General features: G+C 46.5%; 2 protein-coding genes across 3 annotated transcripts; one reads left to right on the top strand and one right to left on the bottom strand.

Moving 5' to 3' along the window:
• Positions 1-1687: 1687 nt before the first annotated feature.
• LOC104642501 (oxidative stress-responsive serine-rich protein 1) lies at positions 1688-5942 on the bottom strand. The gene is made up of 3 exons (XM_010311490.2): positions 5766-5942; positions 4003-4113; positions 1688-3338 (listed from the first exon to the last, which is right to left on the bottom strand). Exons 1-3 carry the CDS (start codon positions 5840-5842, stop codon positions 2654-2656), a joined length of 873 nt encoding a protein of 290 aa, XP_010309792.1. The 5' UTR covers positions 5843-5942; the 3' UTR covers positions 1688-2653.
• Positions 5943-6724: 782 nt separating this feature from the next.
• Positions 6725-14329, top strand: LOC104639639 (oxidative stress-responsive serine-rich protein 1). Of its 2 annotated transcripts, none has more exons than XM_075768325.1 (4): positions 6725-6882; positions 10738-10852; positions 12668-12781; positions 13514-14329. In XM_075768325.1, the coding sequence occupies exons 2-4, from the start codon at positions 10776-10778 to the stop codon at positions 14205-14207; spliced, it is 885 nt and encodes a 294-aa protein (XP_075624440.1). In that variant the 5' UTR covers positions 6725-6882; positions 10738-10775; the 3' UTR covers positions 14208-14329. The 2 variants fall into 2 exon arrangements, with proteins under 2 accessions (XP_075624440.1, XP_075624441.1); XM_075768326.1 differs by having other exon boundaries at positions 6762-6874; positions 10735-10852.
• The last annotated feature ends 52 nt before the right edge of the window (positions 14330-14381 follow it).

Here is a 14381-nt window from a genome sequence, read left to right on the forward strand (position 1 = left end):
TGGGGCAGGTACAGGGGCAGGCTGGGAGCAGTGAGGCTGGCAGGGCTGTGCTCTGCACTGCTCGTACCCAGCCACCTCTGAGGCCGAGTGCCGATGCTCATCAATCAAACCATCGTGCTATGCAGGCGTTCCCGGAGAAGATGCCGCTTGCCAGCCAAGCTTGAGGCTTCAGGCAGGCAGCAAGCAGGAGTCACTGCGTTATCAGAGGAGTGAAGCAGGTGAGCTGAACTGGGAAGGCTTCGAAGGAAACGGTGAGTTTGGGTTTGGGTCCTCTCTTAGAGCTTGTCATTTCACTAAAATGAGATGGTTTGAGCCATGCAAATGTCAGCAGCGATGCTTTGGTATGTTTGCTATGACTGTGGTAGTTGCAGTCAAGAACCCAAAACATCTGCCACAGGCAGCGTTGAACATGCTTTAACACTAGCACAAACGATACTTCAGGCAGAATACACAAGCACTGAGTTACTGCCCCCATTTCCCTCCCCTCCCTCACCACTAGTCACCTCTGTCTTGCACGGGACACTGGAAATGTGCCTGGAAAACCTGCTCTCACTCTTCCCCCATTCTCCCTTGGGGCAATTTGAATTCACTTCAGCCCTGCACTTCAGGGCGTACCTTGGGCTAGTTTAACTTCCACGCTTTCCATAGCTGCCTCGCTCTCTCTGGACACAGCAGCCCTGCTCCATGCTGTCCTGCTCCACAGCTGGAACTTGTGCCCTTCCAACACCGTCGGTCACCGCTGGTTTGATGCAACACCAGCTTGAAGGTCTAGATGCTTCCAGGGGTTTGCGTACCCTTTATCAAAGAGCAGCAGGACTGTCCCGCGGCAGAAACCCCTGCTCCAACGTGGGGCAGAGAGTCTCGTAGGGCCCCAGCTTCATACGCACGGACTGCAGGTCAACGCTCGTGAGAGGCAGAGTAGTCATTAAGGACTCTAAAAGGGAGGAATCTCAGGTCTAGCAGCACCTTCAAAGGATTTTAAAGAGGGCACAAAACCTGAGCAGGAACATGAGCTGCCACGCTCTACTGAAGCAGAAATAGCCTTTGAAAAACAGCAGCAGCAAAAACTAGTACTAAATATTTATGTTTAAAAGCCAAGTACATATTAGACTAGATTTCCTGAAGGGAGAAAGCGAAAAAGTGAAAAAAGCACAACCAAAACTGCACGTGTGGGTATGAAGGATAGTGTGGGGAGGGGAAGGGCACAATAAAGTACTAATGCGAGAAAATTTAGAAATCAGTTAAATTTGAGAGTATGAGCCAGTATTGCATGCCAAGTAACTGCGTGACGCTTAAAACAAGTTTTAGCTGCAGTCTTACCTTATTTGGATTTACTTGAACTTTAAACCAGAACTTTCTGGATTCGTAGTGTAAATTTTAGCAATGATTAAAATAAAAGCTATAGACAGTGATTATCATCTCCTCCCCTAGCACAGAATACCTCTCCAGCACAGAAAACAAAGCTAACTGTCCACGCCTGCTATAATCTATTCTTATACAACTGCTTGTGACTACTTGGCTTGCTGACCACTAGTTTTTAAGTTGTGTAGGTAAAAATCACAGTATTTTACTCATTGTATAGCATGTGTGTACAGCTGATGCTGAAAGCAGACTTTCATGGTGTGTGGGGTTTGTTGTTTTGTTTTTTTTTTTTTAAAAAAAGGTTGTGAGGGGAGATGAGTGTAAGTCAAATTATTCAGGCTTTAATTTGCTGGGTTTTGACAAACATTTATTAATGCAAGTCTCAGCAACAAAATTTTTTATTTCAGTATTTTCAGCCAGAAGGAATGTTATAGCTCTACACAACAAAGCCTGTATGACACACATTTCGTGTTTATCCCATTTCCACGCTGCTTTGTGTATCAAACGTACTCGGAAACAATCTGTATAAACGGCTCCATGCTCTCCACTTCTGAGACAGCATGGCCAAAAACCCCGAGCCTGCTTCACTTGCCCCTAAATTATTCCATCTGTAAAGCACAAATAACAAAATATATTTTTGCTTCTAAGAGCTTCACTTATCTGCAGAAAAATAGAACTGCTTAAGAGTGAGCTAGTTAGATTATGAAAGGGTCCAAGCACACACCTCACACGTTCTGGACCTCCCAACTAATTTGTGAGGAGGAAGCATTTACAATTTGATCCAACTAAAAAGGAGCCAGATAGTGTTCAAGGAAAGGAGATCCATCCTATCCAAAATACCGAATACCTTCTCATTCTTCTCTCTCGAGCAGGGTGAGGAGGATAGAGCTGTAGCTGTGAAACACTTCTCTAAGAACTGGAACACGCTAAGAATGAACCTTCCAAACACTGCAAAACTTCAGAACAAAACCTAAAAGGCTTCCCCACCGGCCCCCCCCAAAAACATAGTGAAAACAGCATACAGAGCCTGAATATCCACAGCACAAACCAAAAAACAAAGGGAGTTCATTTGATCTACGGTGCTTTTGTTAAGGTATTCAGAGACTTTAGTGCATTCTTTTTAGAACTAAGCTCAGAAACTATATTCCATTTTTCATTTTATTAGAAAACTAAACTGTATGAGGCAAAGAAACATTTGATCAAACACACAACAGTGAAAACATGGCACTGACAAGGCATTTGACCCAACCATTATCACAAACTCTGATTCAGGATTCTCTATTGCTTTCAGTCAGGTGTACATCATTTCTGCCATGTGAGACATTTTCTTGGGAATATACAAGTAGTATTCCATGTATCCCGAAAGATCTTCAATAGTCACATCATCCACAAAGGCTCGAGCTTGCTCAGAACAAGATCTAGGAGAACCTGATGAGGCTGTCCCACAAGGGGATCTGTTTTGAAGAGACTGGGCACGGACTCCTAGGACTGCCTTCTCGCATTCCGACAGGACGCTCCGTAAGCCAGAGAAGGAGTACACTTCCATGGTTCGCCACTGTCTGCACTGGCATTTCTTGTCCGTACAAGGGCACTGCTTGCCATTGCTAAGCATGGATAAGGACTGGAAATCTGAGGTTTGGCTAGAACGCAAGTTAGTTTCAAAGGATGAGGAGAGAGCAGGGCAATTCTCTCTTGACTCTTCCAAAGGCTCTTCAGCGGTGAAAGCTTCCAAAGGTTCAGTCCTGTCATCACTGGCCTCAAAGTGAGAATCGTGCCCGTCCTTCGTACCATGCTCTGCTGGAACAAAAATGTCTGAACTGATGTTACTCTTTGACATGTCTGACTGGGTTTTGTGTTTCAGCTGGTTGTTGGCTTTCATATTGCAATATGTAAACTTGGGAGGATGCAGGACGGGAGACTTGGACCGTCTGCGACGTGGGACTCTTGCGGATCCTCTGGAAGGCTTTCTCACACACCTGCAGGGTTACAACAGGTGAGCAAGTAGGTACCTCCAAAATCGACACCGTAGCTCAATAAGCTCTAAGATGTGGCTAAAAACATTTTAGAAGATTTTTTTTTTTTTCTGCTTAGAAAAAGCAGGTCACTGGTCACTTACAATCTCTGACAGGAATCGTGGAGGAGTCTGAAGTAACTGGGGCTCCCCCAAAGGAAAGACGCACACAAACAGCCCTTATTTGAAGGTGCTTCTCTCCCAAACCTTTTGTGTTAAGCAAATGATACTTTGTCATCCCAAACGGAACTGTAGTGCAGAACCTGGATATCAGTTGGAGCTGCTGGCAGAATTGCACTGAGTATCCAGGCACTTCAATACAGAAATAAAATAACCCGAGAAAGAGGTGAGAAGGGTTATAAAGGTGTAAGACTTGAAGAAAAGGACTTATGAGGAAATCAGTGGAAACTAGTTTTACATACCCTTTCTAAGAGAAGAGACAACATTAAAGTCTTTGAAAGCCCCTTAAAAAACATGATAGCAAACAGTTATGGTATAGTTTTGTAACAGAAAGGTTAGAAAAGATATGTTGAAGCAACTAATTAACAACTTTCACTGGAAATGGGATGCAAGTGTTAAATGTCTGAAACCAGAAACGCATGCAGGGTGCGGCGAATCGTATGCTTTACCCGTGCCACGCTTCCTTTGAGCAGACAGTCTGTTGCTTGGCTCCATCCATGGCTGTTCGTGTTGGTGTTCTGAGAATTGCCCCGTCGCCCACAGACAGAGCCGCAATACATCTGAATAAAGAGGGAAATGCCACGTTACAGTAGTGCCTGAACATGCTGCTTCAGAGGTCTAGATTCAGCCTATTTGCTTCAGATGCTTAGCTAAGACATTTAAGTTTGCGGCCTTGACTTCCTCCACAGTCAGTGGTTAGAAACAGAGATTTATCTAACCGCTCTTACTATACTGACCTCAGTCAAGTGTCTAAAGATAGGTGAGATGAAATGAAAGGAGGCCAAAATGCCCAGAGGCTGATGTCATGCCCTATTTGTACCAAAATGACACATTAAAGGAATGTAAACTCAGGTTCCAAATGTTCTTGTCAGACAATAGCTGTTAAAGATAGACTCCTACTCATCTAAAATGCAAAGTCAGGAACCCACAGCAGCAGGTTTGAGGAGATGTCCGTGGAGAAGCGAATGAGGTACAACAGACAAGGACAGATTATTAATTTTTTTCTCAATTTTTCATTAAATTTCCCAGACAAATATGAAAAAAAAAAAACCATCAGGCCCTGGAGGTCCAGACAACAAACATAAATGCCTCAGCACATGAATCTGTATTTATGATGGCTGTGTGCGTGACCTGGAACATGGGATAGGAAATTGTAAGAAATGAGGCTGAAATTCTAGCAGAAGAGCCCAAGTACTCTGCCCAAAGGAGATCTTAAGGGATTAGTCACAAGATGCAAGCTGTTCAAAACACGTGCCTGCAAAACAAGATCTTTGTATCCCTAAGAATCATCAGGAATCAACCAGAATTCCACACTCTCACTCGTAATACATCAAAAGTGGTATGCTTAATAAGCATAGTTCCTTGTTGGAGAATAGCTATTTTTTTTTCCACATTTAACAGAAGACCTCCTGAAGTAGGGGAAATGAGTAGCGAAGGAAAATATATTTTAACATGCAGAGGAAGTCATGAGTTCACAGTACTAATGGCTATGGAGATGATTTCAAGGTAACATTATTTATTGGTACAAAGCTTTCTCTTGTGTCTGTGAATTCACAAAAGACTTCAAGTGAATGACCTCATAAAGTGTTGGACCGCGTAATTTTATTAACTCCTACTTTTAAGGAAGACACTTATACTACCGATTATCGGTATACCCAGTATGTTATGAAGTTTTTAGTATAAGAATGTCTGCAGACATTTTACTCTACAAAATCCCCTGAAATCAGAAAGGATCAGCGCTCATATTTAGCCTGAGGATTTCCAGTGAGACTGGGCTCTCCAGCACACTACGAAGTGATGGTGCCATCCTTCAGATGCTTTCCAAACAAATCTTCACATGCTACAGTAAAGGCTGATAATGTGGCTGAAGACACCAGCATTTACATGAATGGACAAACAAGTTCTGTATCACACAAGGTGATTTCAGCTGCCACAACAGTTAAGAGAGGGTTCACTGCTTTGGGTGAGTCATTTCATGTTTTCATACAGTCACTGTGTAGTTTCAGTTGGATACTGTGTCAAAATTAGTCAGTAATAAAGTACTGCTTTGCCTATCAGAAATTATAATGACTGCATTTCATGTGAAGCGATGCAGTTGTCTACTCTTGGAGAGTAAGGAACCTTTCACCAAGCTGTGACATTTACTTATAAAAAACAAATACAAGTATGTAATACGAAACTGTCAAATTATACGGTCCTTTTCGTGACTCACCCTGCTGCATCTACTCTCAGCTTTTTGAAAGCTGTTTGCAGGCTCTCTTCCTCTTCATCTTTAGCTTCCAAGTCCATTGATGTGCTCTCAGTGTGTAACCAGCTGTGCCATATAAACTGAAACACAGAAATCGGGATTTGATGTTGAGGTCTGAACACAGACGGTCTCTACAAAACCGACATGGCACGTGTAACGGGTGCTCGGTTTTCTGTGGGCAACCTCACGGACTCCAACTGCCTTCTGCCCTGCCCCGTACTTTTCACCGGGAACTCCCAGCTCTGCGTTTCTCAGAACGGGCACAGTGTCAAAAATAACAAAGCGCCTTTTTTTTTTTTTTTTTTTCCACCGGGTAAAGAGACGGCATCTATTCTGTCAACTAGTACGACCCCACGCGTGACACCGCCGGCAGAGCCCGGGCCCGCCGGGCACCGCCCCCGCCCTGCACGGCTCGTCCCTGCGGTGCCTCACGCCGCCGAGGGGAGAGGAACCGACGCCAGAGCCGAAACCGGCCCCCACTGCCGCCGCACCCCCGTGCCTCCCGGAAGGCTCCGGAGCCCCCGGCAGCGCAACGCCCCATCTCCCGGGGCCGCGGTTTCGCCCCACCCGCGCCCTGTCACGGCTCCGCCAGCTCCCCCGGGGCCTCTCCTCACCGCCCGGGCGGGCGGGCCCGCGGAGGCCCCTCTCCCCCCGGCCCGCCCGGCAACTCACGCCGCGGCCGCCCCTCCGCAGCCGCCGGGCGGCCCTGCCGGTGTGTGTGGGGGGGTGTGTGTGGGGGTGTGTGTGTGTGGGTGTGTGTGTGGTGTGGGGGGTGCCCGGGCCTCCCCCCGCCCCCCCGGCGGTGCCACTCACCGCCGCCCCACCAGCCTCGCGCTCGAGGAGGCGCGCAGCACAACAGGAAGTGAGGTCACCGCCCCGCGTGGAAGCGCATGCGCGAGCGCACCGCCCGCCGAGCCCCAGCTCCTCCGCTCTACCGAGAGCGCGTGCGCGAGCGGCGCCGGCCCCGCCCCCGCCCGGCCGCCGTCGGCTTCCGGTGGAGGGAGGGGCTCATCCGGGCGGCGCGGCCCGGCGGGAGGCGGCGGAGCAGCGGGACGGGCCCTCGGGCGAGCGCGGTGAGTGGGTGAGAGCGGGTGGTGGGGCGTCCTCCCGCCGCGCGGGGCCTCTCCTCCCTCCCCCGGCGGTTAGTGCCGGTGGCTCCCTCCGTCCCTCCCTCCGTCCCTCGCGGGTCTCCGGGGCCGCCGCTGGTCCCCTCGCGGGGGTAGAGGCTTCTGGGGAAGCCCCGGCGGGGCGCGGGAGTTGTGCTGAGTCACCCCCGCCGCCGGCTGGGCCTTGCCCCCGGTCCCGCTGAGGGTCGGGACTGAGCGTTTGCGTCTGTGCCCGGAGCTGCGGGACCGGGGTGTCCGCCGGGCCCCGCCTCGGAGCTGTGGGGGGGAAAAGGCGGGTGCCGCGGGGCCTGGGGCTCCCCGGGGGTGGCGGCGGGCAGGTACGGGGGGGGCGGGAAAGCCTGTGGAGCTCCTGGAGGGCGGTTCCGGGCGGCAGCCGTCTGTGGGCGGCCAGGGGGACCGCCGGTGGTCCCTCTCCGTGTGCCGCCCCACGGCAGCGCGGCGGGCTGCCTGTCCCGGCCCGGGGGGGGGGGGGGGGGCTGCCTGTCCCGGCCCGGGGGGGGGGGGGCTGCCTGTCCCGGCCCGGGGGGGGGGGCTGCCTGTCCCGGCCCGGGGGGGGGCTGCTCGGGCTGCTGAGGGCCTGGGCCGTCAAAGTCTCGGAGCTTTTAATCCCTTTGCGTGTCCGTCTTTAAAAGCGAGTGCACGTGTTAGTGCATTGCACCGTCACGGCTTGGCGAGCGGGGGGATCTGTCCGAGGGCGCTAAGCCGGGCTCGTAGTCCCGCACCGCTGGGACGCAGCGGAAGATAAAATGGGAAGGGATGGATGTGTGTTTTCCTAGGAGATGAAGAACGTAAGTTTCCACGTGGTTTTTGACACAACGTTAAACTTTGTTTTTCACAGCGATTAGGGTTTTTTTTCTTGGTATCGGTGCTAGTTGGCTGGTGCATCTAAAATGCTTAAGCTTATACTTAGTTATCACAGAGTGAGTGGGTTTTTATCTGAATAAATTCTGCGTCATTTTGAGGGTTTACTGTGTCAGTGATGAAGGGCAGCATGATACAATATTTATTCCAAGACTAGTAGTATGTTATGAATAACATACAGTGACTTAAAAATGTTTTACTATCACTTTCTTGCTAAGCTTATATAGTATAGGGGGTTGGTATTTACAAATAAAAAAGGGTGTAGACTGAACTTTTAATTTTAAAGAACCTTCTGTTTGGGTGAAAGAAAAAAAAACACTTTCTGAAGTAGGGACCACATGTTTCACCACAGCAGTAGTATTTAACTAAGAAAGTACCTAAAATAACAACTTGCTCAGATGAGCATCATGTTGTCAGTCTGCGTGTTAGCTTCATCCTCTGATGTCTACCTGCTGTCTGACTCACTGGACAACATGTGCCGTGAAGTTGTTATAATACATTATCCTTCTGCGTGTGTCATAATAGCTGTCTGCAGTCCAGGGCGTCCGGATGAAATCATAGCAGAGCCAGCAGCCGAAACAACAGCGGGGAGAGCTGCCACCTCCAACTGGAATGAGGTTGTGAGGGAACAGAAATTACCACTCTATATCTGCACAAGTAACTGAGCTGCAGACGTTCTCATCACTCCTCTCTCTTCACCGAGACCTTTTCTTTTCCGTGCGACAAAAAAAGCTGGTGCTTAGTTGGTAAATGTAGTACTAGCATAGGCATTATTGCTGTATTATTAGGTAGAGTTAGTGCTCTGTATAAGTGTGTTCGTGTTACAGGAGCTGTTATCATTTGCTGGGTTTGGATAGTTACCTTTGTAACGGATTCTTGGAGGTTCAGGAAGATAGAGAATCGCAGAATGGTTGAGGTTGGCAGGGATCCCTGGAGGTCCAACCCCCCTGCTCACCCTCACAGCAAAGAAGCGCTTCCTTGTGCTCAGACAGCACCTCCTGCGTTTCAGGGTGTGCCCGTGGCCTCCGGTCCTGTCACTGGGTGCTGCTGAGAAGAGCCTGGCTCTGTCCTCTTTGTGCCCACCCTTCAGGTATTTATATACATCGATGAGATCCCCCCCGAGCCTTCTCCAGGCTGAACAGTCCCAGCCCTCTCAGCCTTTCCTTATAGGAGAGATGCTCCAGTCCCTCCATCACCGTAGCAGCCCTTCACTGGATTCTCTCCAGCATGTCAGCATCTCTCTTGTCGTGGGGAGCCCAGCGCTGGGCACAGCACTCCCCAGTGCTGAATAGAGGGAGGGATCATCTCCTTCTCTTTGCCACTAGGGCACACTGCTGGCTCACCTCCATCCTGGTGTTTACCAGGACACCTAGGGCCTTTTCTGCAAAGCTGTACTGGCACACGGGCTTGTTCCTCCCCAGGGCCAGGGCTTTGCACTTCACCTTGCTGAAGTTCGTGAGGTTCCTGTCAGCCCCTTTCCCCAGCCTGTCGAGGCCCCTCTGGATGGCAGCGTGACCCTCTGGTATACTGGCCACTTATCCCAGTTTGGTGTCACCAGCAAACCTGTTGAAGTTACACTCTGCCACATCATTAATGAAGATGTTAAACAGAACTGGACACAGTATTGATCCCTGGGGTACACCGCTAGTTACCAACCTTCATCTAAACTCTGTGCCACTGATCACTGCCCTCTGGGCCCAGCCATTCAGCCGGTTTTCAGTCCACCTGACAGATCATCCAGCCTATGCTCATCACCTTCTTTGAGAGGGTCTTGTGGGAGATGGTGTCAAAAGCCTTACTAAAGCCCAGGTAGACAATTTCCCCTTGTCTATCAAACCAGACTTGTTGTAGAATGTCAAGTATGACAACCTTGTCATTTTAAAAAAAAAAAGACTGAGACGCTGATCTCGTCACAACCCATACAGTGTGACCAAAGGCTCTCGCAGTAATGGTGCCTGTACCAAATGGCCCTGTTTTCCCAGTAGTAGTCAAGTCAAAAACATTAAATGAAGCAGGCTAATCAGCTGGGTAAACTTAAACAAATACTGAGCTTGAGGTAGTCTGGTGTAGAACTGAGACTTGCCACTGTCGGTGGTTTCTGCTTAGCAAAAGCAAAGCTCGTGCTAAGGAAGCAAATCTTTATTGAGTATTTTTTAGCAGAAATGTGGCTGGTGTAGGATGTGCACGTGATTGCAGAACTGTGAGGCACTGAAGAGCATTGCATTTAAGAGAGGTTAGAGATTCCTTTATTGCTAGATTAAATGATGGCCAGGGTAGATTTAAAAAAAAATACATCAGCCAGTTTTTATAAATGCCTTTTTTTATTTAAAACAAGGCTTACTGTTTGCCGTTTGTACTCTATTTGCATTTGAACTTGTTCAAGAGCTGATATCAGAAAATTTTAATGGCTATTTGCAATCAAAATAATATGTGCTGTAGGATCGTGTAACTCTTGCTGGGATCTAGACATAAGATCAAAACATTTAGCTTAAAACTTTAACTTGTTTTAAGAAAAATCTGTTGGGTTTGGATTTTTAAAGTATATACGTAACATCAAGTCCCAAAGTTGGAAATAGCAGTTGTAGAAAGTTGACTGTTTCTAATGGCGTTGTTCCTTCTCACCTTTCACCTCTTCTGGAGTTATTCTGGTAACACTGTAAGACAAATAGAAGAGTCTGTCTAGACTGTAATGGATGTGCAAGACACTATCGACTTTAAATTGCTAATTCACCTATGCAGTTGTACAAGAGACTGTTTGTTCCATTCTTGAGTATCATAAAGCTTGTTCTGAATCAACTTTCAAAAATGTTTTACTAGAATGACCTCAGCTTTGTGCGCTCAGTGTGCTATTTTGAGTTTATTTTCATGTATTATGCTGCTGGGCAACTAATGTTTTTAACAAGGCATCCGTCCTTATTTTCATGTGTCTTTTTTTCTGCTTGTAGCAGTTACATGGTAACTCTGTCACCACCTGGCCATCCCGATAATGAAAACGGAAGCTAAGGATGGAGAAGAGGAAAGCCTGCAGACAGCATTCAAAAAGCTAAGAGTTGACACAGCAGGGTAAGTAACACCACAGGGAGGTACAGAGTTAACGTATTACAAATGGACTTGAAGGGAACACCCTTGCTGTTAAATTTGAAGGAATGAGGGAGTTGCCAAAGGTTAGGCACTGAAAGCCTTCATTTGAGTTAAACAAACTGAAATAAATTCACAGCACTTCTCAAGGAATTGTAATTTGTTTTATTGCTGTTAGCTCCCAACAGGCTTGAAAGAAACCTAACGATAGTCAGCGGTTGACAACATGCTTGAAATGAATTTTGGCATGAGTCTGGCTGCCAGAGGTTATGTCCATGGCACTAGAACTCCACTGTTGAAGTTATCGTATTGTCATGGCTCTAGAGGCCTGTCATGAGAATAAACTCCCATCTTTTCCCAGGAGAGAAATGTTCTTTCCGTGTCAGTAAAGGAGAGCGTTAGATTCAGTGCATGATTCCCACACAAACTATTTTCAATGCTGTCACTTACAAATTTCCTATTTATAACCAAAATCACTAAATGGGAAAGAATGCTTTTTGTGTTGTCTTGTTTTGTGGGAAATCCGACACGTGGCACTTAGCTTCCCTGTCCCAGGTAGAAGAACACAAGCAGCATGTGTCTTCTGTGTGATGGTCATTTTTATCGGGGGGATGGGACACCTCTATATAATGTTTTTTCTGCTGACAAATGTACACCATTACGTATTACTTGGATAATACTGTGTTTTGGTAAGCTATTGTCTGTGATGCAATTGTGCTGGTGACTGAAATGAAAGCGTAGGTAAGGCAGTGTGTAAATGTCACAGTGGTAACTAGAATTACTCTAGAACTTAGATTGCAAGTAGATGAGCATCTAAAGTTAACTTTCATGTAAGTAATTAAACCCATTAGAAATTAATCACCGCGTAAATGCCTCTCATTTCTTCAGTATTTCTAGTCCCACCCCGCAGTCAGGCATACTCAATTAGTTTGGAGTTTTTACTGTTGGCTTTCAATTTTCTGTTCTGTGTTCATTATCCTTTAAATGGAAAATAGCGGACGTTTGACGAACAGTTTGGACTCTATTAAATATCAGTTAACCCTATCCTAGATCAGTGTGTGGGGACATATTTTCACTTTTCAGGGAATCCCCCCTGCTTACAAACTAGTTTAATACAGGATTCGGAAAATAATTTCCTTGTGAATTCCAGTGTAATATGTGAAGTCACAACTTGGAAAAATTGTTCTTCGGATTATTACAGCTCCTTGAAAATGGGAGTTTGGGATGAATTTATAGCACCAGAAAAATTAGTAACTATCTTCTAAGGTCTCTGGCTTGAATAGAAATTGAAGATCTGTCACAACTCTGTTGTTCAAGTGATTGAATTTGCAATAGTATGAAGAGTTTTAGCTTATGTTGTCCTAGACAGAGGCTTAAGTGTTCTTCAGTTAAACAAGGTCTATTTATGTCCAAAGAACATTTATTTTTAGGAAAGAATGACTTATTTGTCTCTGGAAAAAGAGACGTGTCTCGTCAGTGATGGTGTTTTTCCCCTCCCCTCTCCTGGGAAACTGAAATTTAGCCATTGTGTGTGCTTCGTCGTTGACATGTGGAGTTTAGGTTTGCAGCCTAGTTGCTGAATGGCATCATGTTTGGTGAAAGAGTCCGTTATACAAACTTCTGAGATAGGAATGGGTAAACACTATCTTTCTGATTTGAGTCTTCTTTCTGGGCAGGTCTCTTAAGCCGAATTGTAAATGATTTGGAGCAATCTTTTCTGGGAAAGGAGATTAATAATTTTTTTCGTATTGATAATGCTAACCAGTCTAGGCTGTTAACTTTTCATTGTATCTTTCACAGATCTACTGCTTCTCTCTCTGTGGGTGAAGGGACAAATCCAAGAGCACTAGTTAGAACAGTGGCAGAGGAAACCAAACCTAAGAATGTGTGCACTTCCAAGGAAACCTGGCATGGGTAAGAGAAGCTTGGGGTTGTCAGGCTACTTGAGATGATACGGCCTGCAAAGGGAATTTTAAATAGACAAGGTTTCTAGGAACTACACCCCTAAACAGGGGACCCAAGTTTTCTTCATTAAAGGACTATTTTAAATACTCTACACCGCCTTTTTCTGCTCATACGTGACTACTATTCTTATTTATGATTACATGAAGTGAAAGGGAACGCTGTTCAGCTATAGGTTGCTAAGCGTTATAGACATTTCTTAATATAAATGTGAACTGCTGGTTTTGAATCAGACAGTCATGTATGCATCTCTTCCAATCATTTGACGCTGCAGAAGCTCTCACTGTGCCTTGGGAACTAGATTAAAATAAATAATTGGTTTCTGGAGTGTCTATGCAGAACTTCACACTCATCTGCTGAAACAAACCCACCCTTTGCCCTTGATTCACTAGTTTTGTACTGTCATCTTGTGCTTTGTCCTTCTCTTTGAGGTTATTTTGTCATGTCTCACGTGCTTTACTCATTTTCTAACCTTAAAAGCACGCATTTTGGGTTTCATTTCTCATGTTTCTTGACTAGAACAAAGTCAAATTTCAAGATAGCAGAATACCCTGAGCAAATACTCTGAGGTTAAAGCTCTTGCATGCGATATAAATGCAGTAGAGATTTTTCCCGATATTATTTGTAATCTAGCAATAAGTGTTTTAGTGAATTTTCACTCCCTTTTGTATCTTTCCCTGGTAGGTCTGTGAAGAAGCCTCCAAGAGGAGTTGTGAGAACCCAGCGTCGCAGGCGTTCCAAGTCTCCAATTCTCCATCCTCCAAAGTTTATCCATTGCAGCACAAAATCCCATTCAACATGCAACCAGCTTGTGCACAAGAGCCAGATTGATGCCCAGGACGACAGCAGTGGGTTTGGGATGCCAGCCCCAAAGGAAGCTTGTGTGCACGAACGAGGCAGTATTGCTCCTGATGTTGGCCAGAAGGGAACCGATGTTGAGTCTCTGGGAGGTTCTGTTACGCGGTTGGTGTCAGAGAACAGACGGGAGAACTCTCCAGCCGCCGTTTCTCTAGTATCCAAAGCAAGCCTGAAGACTGTGGAGCTTTCTGACTTTCAATCAATGTCCAGGCTGAACACGAATAAGCCCTGTGCATGTGCAGATAAAGCCTGTCAGTGTAAACGATGGCAAGATATGGAAGTGTACAAATTCTCTGGCTTGCAGAACACCCTTCCACTGGCACCTGATAGAAGAACAGTTTCTGAGGATCACTCCCAGTCTTTGTCATCAAGAACTCCCTCAAGTTCTCCACGCTCTTGCTCTGAGCAAGCCAGGGCTTTCGTGGATGATGTGACTATTGAAGATCTTTCAGGATACATGGAATATTACTTGTATATTCCCAAGAAAATGTCTCACATGGCAGAAATGATGTACACCTGACAGCAATGCGCACTAAAGCCAGAAGGGTGGCTGGTTTAAATCTGGCCTCAGTCACACTCATGTGAGACACAACCCACGCCTTGCTCGCTGTGCTTGCAATAAAAACACTTCTTTGCATCTTAGTTACTGTTCATTATTTAAGATGGGCAAACACTTTAGCTTAAGCATTATAAT

The sequence above is a fragment of the Balearica regulorum genome, chromosome 16, assembly GCF_011004875.1.
Source record: "Balearica regulorum gibbericeps isolate bBalReg1 chromosome 16, bBalReg1.pri, whole genome shotgun sequence".
NCBI lineage: Eukaryota > Metazoa > Chordata > Aves > Gruiformes > Gruidae > Balearica > Balearica regulorum.

Coding starts and splice junctions, on each gene's coding strand:
- LOC104642501 (XM_010311490.2), bottom strand. CDS start 5,842: ATGGACTTGGAAGCTAAAGATGAAGAGGAAGAGAGCCTGCAAACAGCT. Junction 4,114..5,765: donor CTGAGAGTAGATGCAGCAGG/GTGAGTCACGAA, acceptor CTCTTTATTCAG/ATGTATTGCGGCTCTGTCTG. Junction 3,339..4,002: donor TCAAAGGAAGCGTGGCACGG/GTAAAGCATACG, acceptor GTAACCCTGCAG/GTGTGTGAGAAAGCCTTCCA.
- LOC104639639 (XM_075768325.1), top strand. CDS start 10,776: ATGAAAACGGAAGCTAAGGATGGAGAAGAGGAAAGCCTGCAGACAGCA. Junction 10,853..12,667: donor CTAAGAGTTGACACAGCAGG/GTAAGTAACACC, acceptor TATCTTTCACAG/ATCTACTGCTTCTCTCTCTG. Junction 12,782..13,513: donor TCCAAGGAAACCTGGCATGG/GTAAGAGAAGCT, acceptor TTTCCCTGGTAG/GTCTGTGAAGAAGCCTCCAA.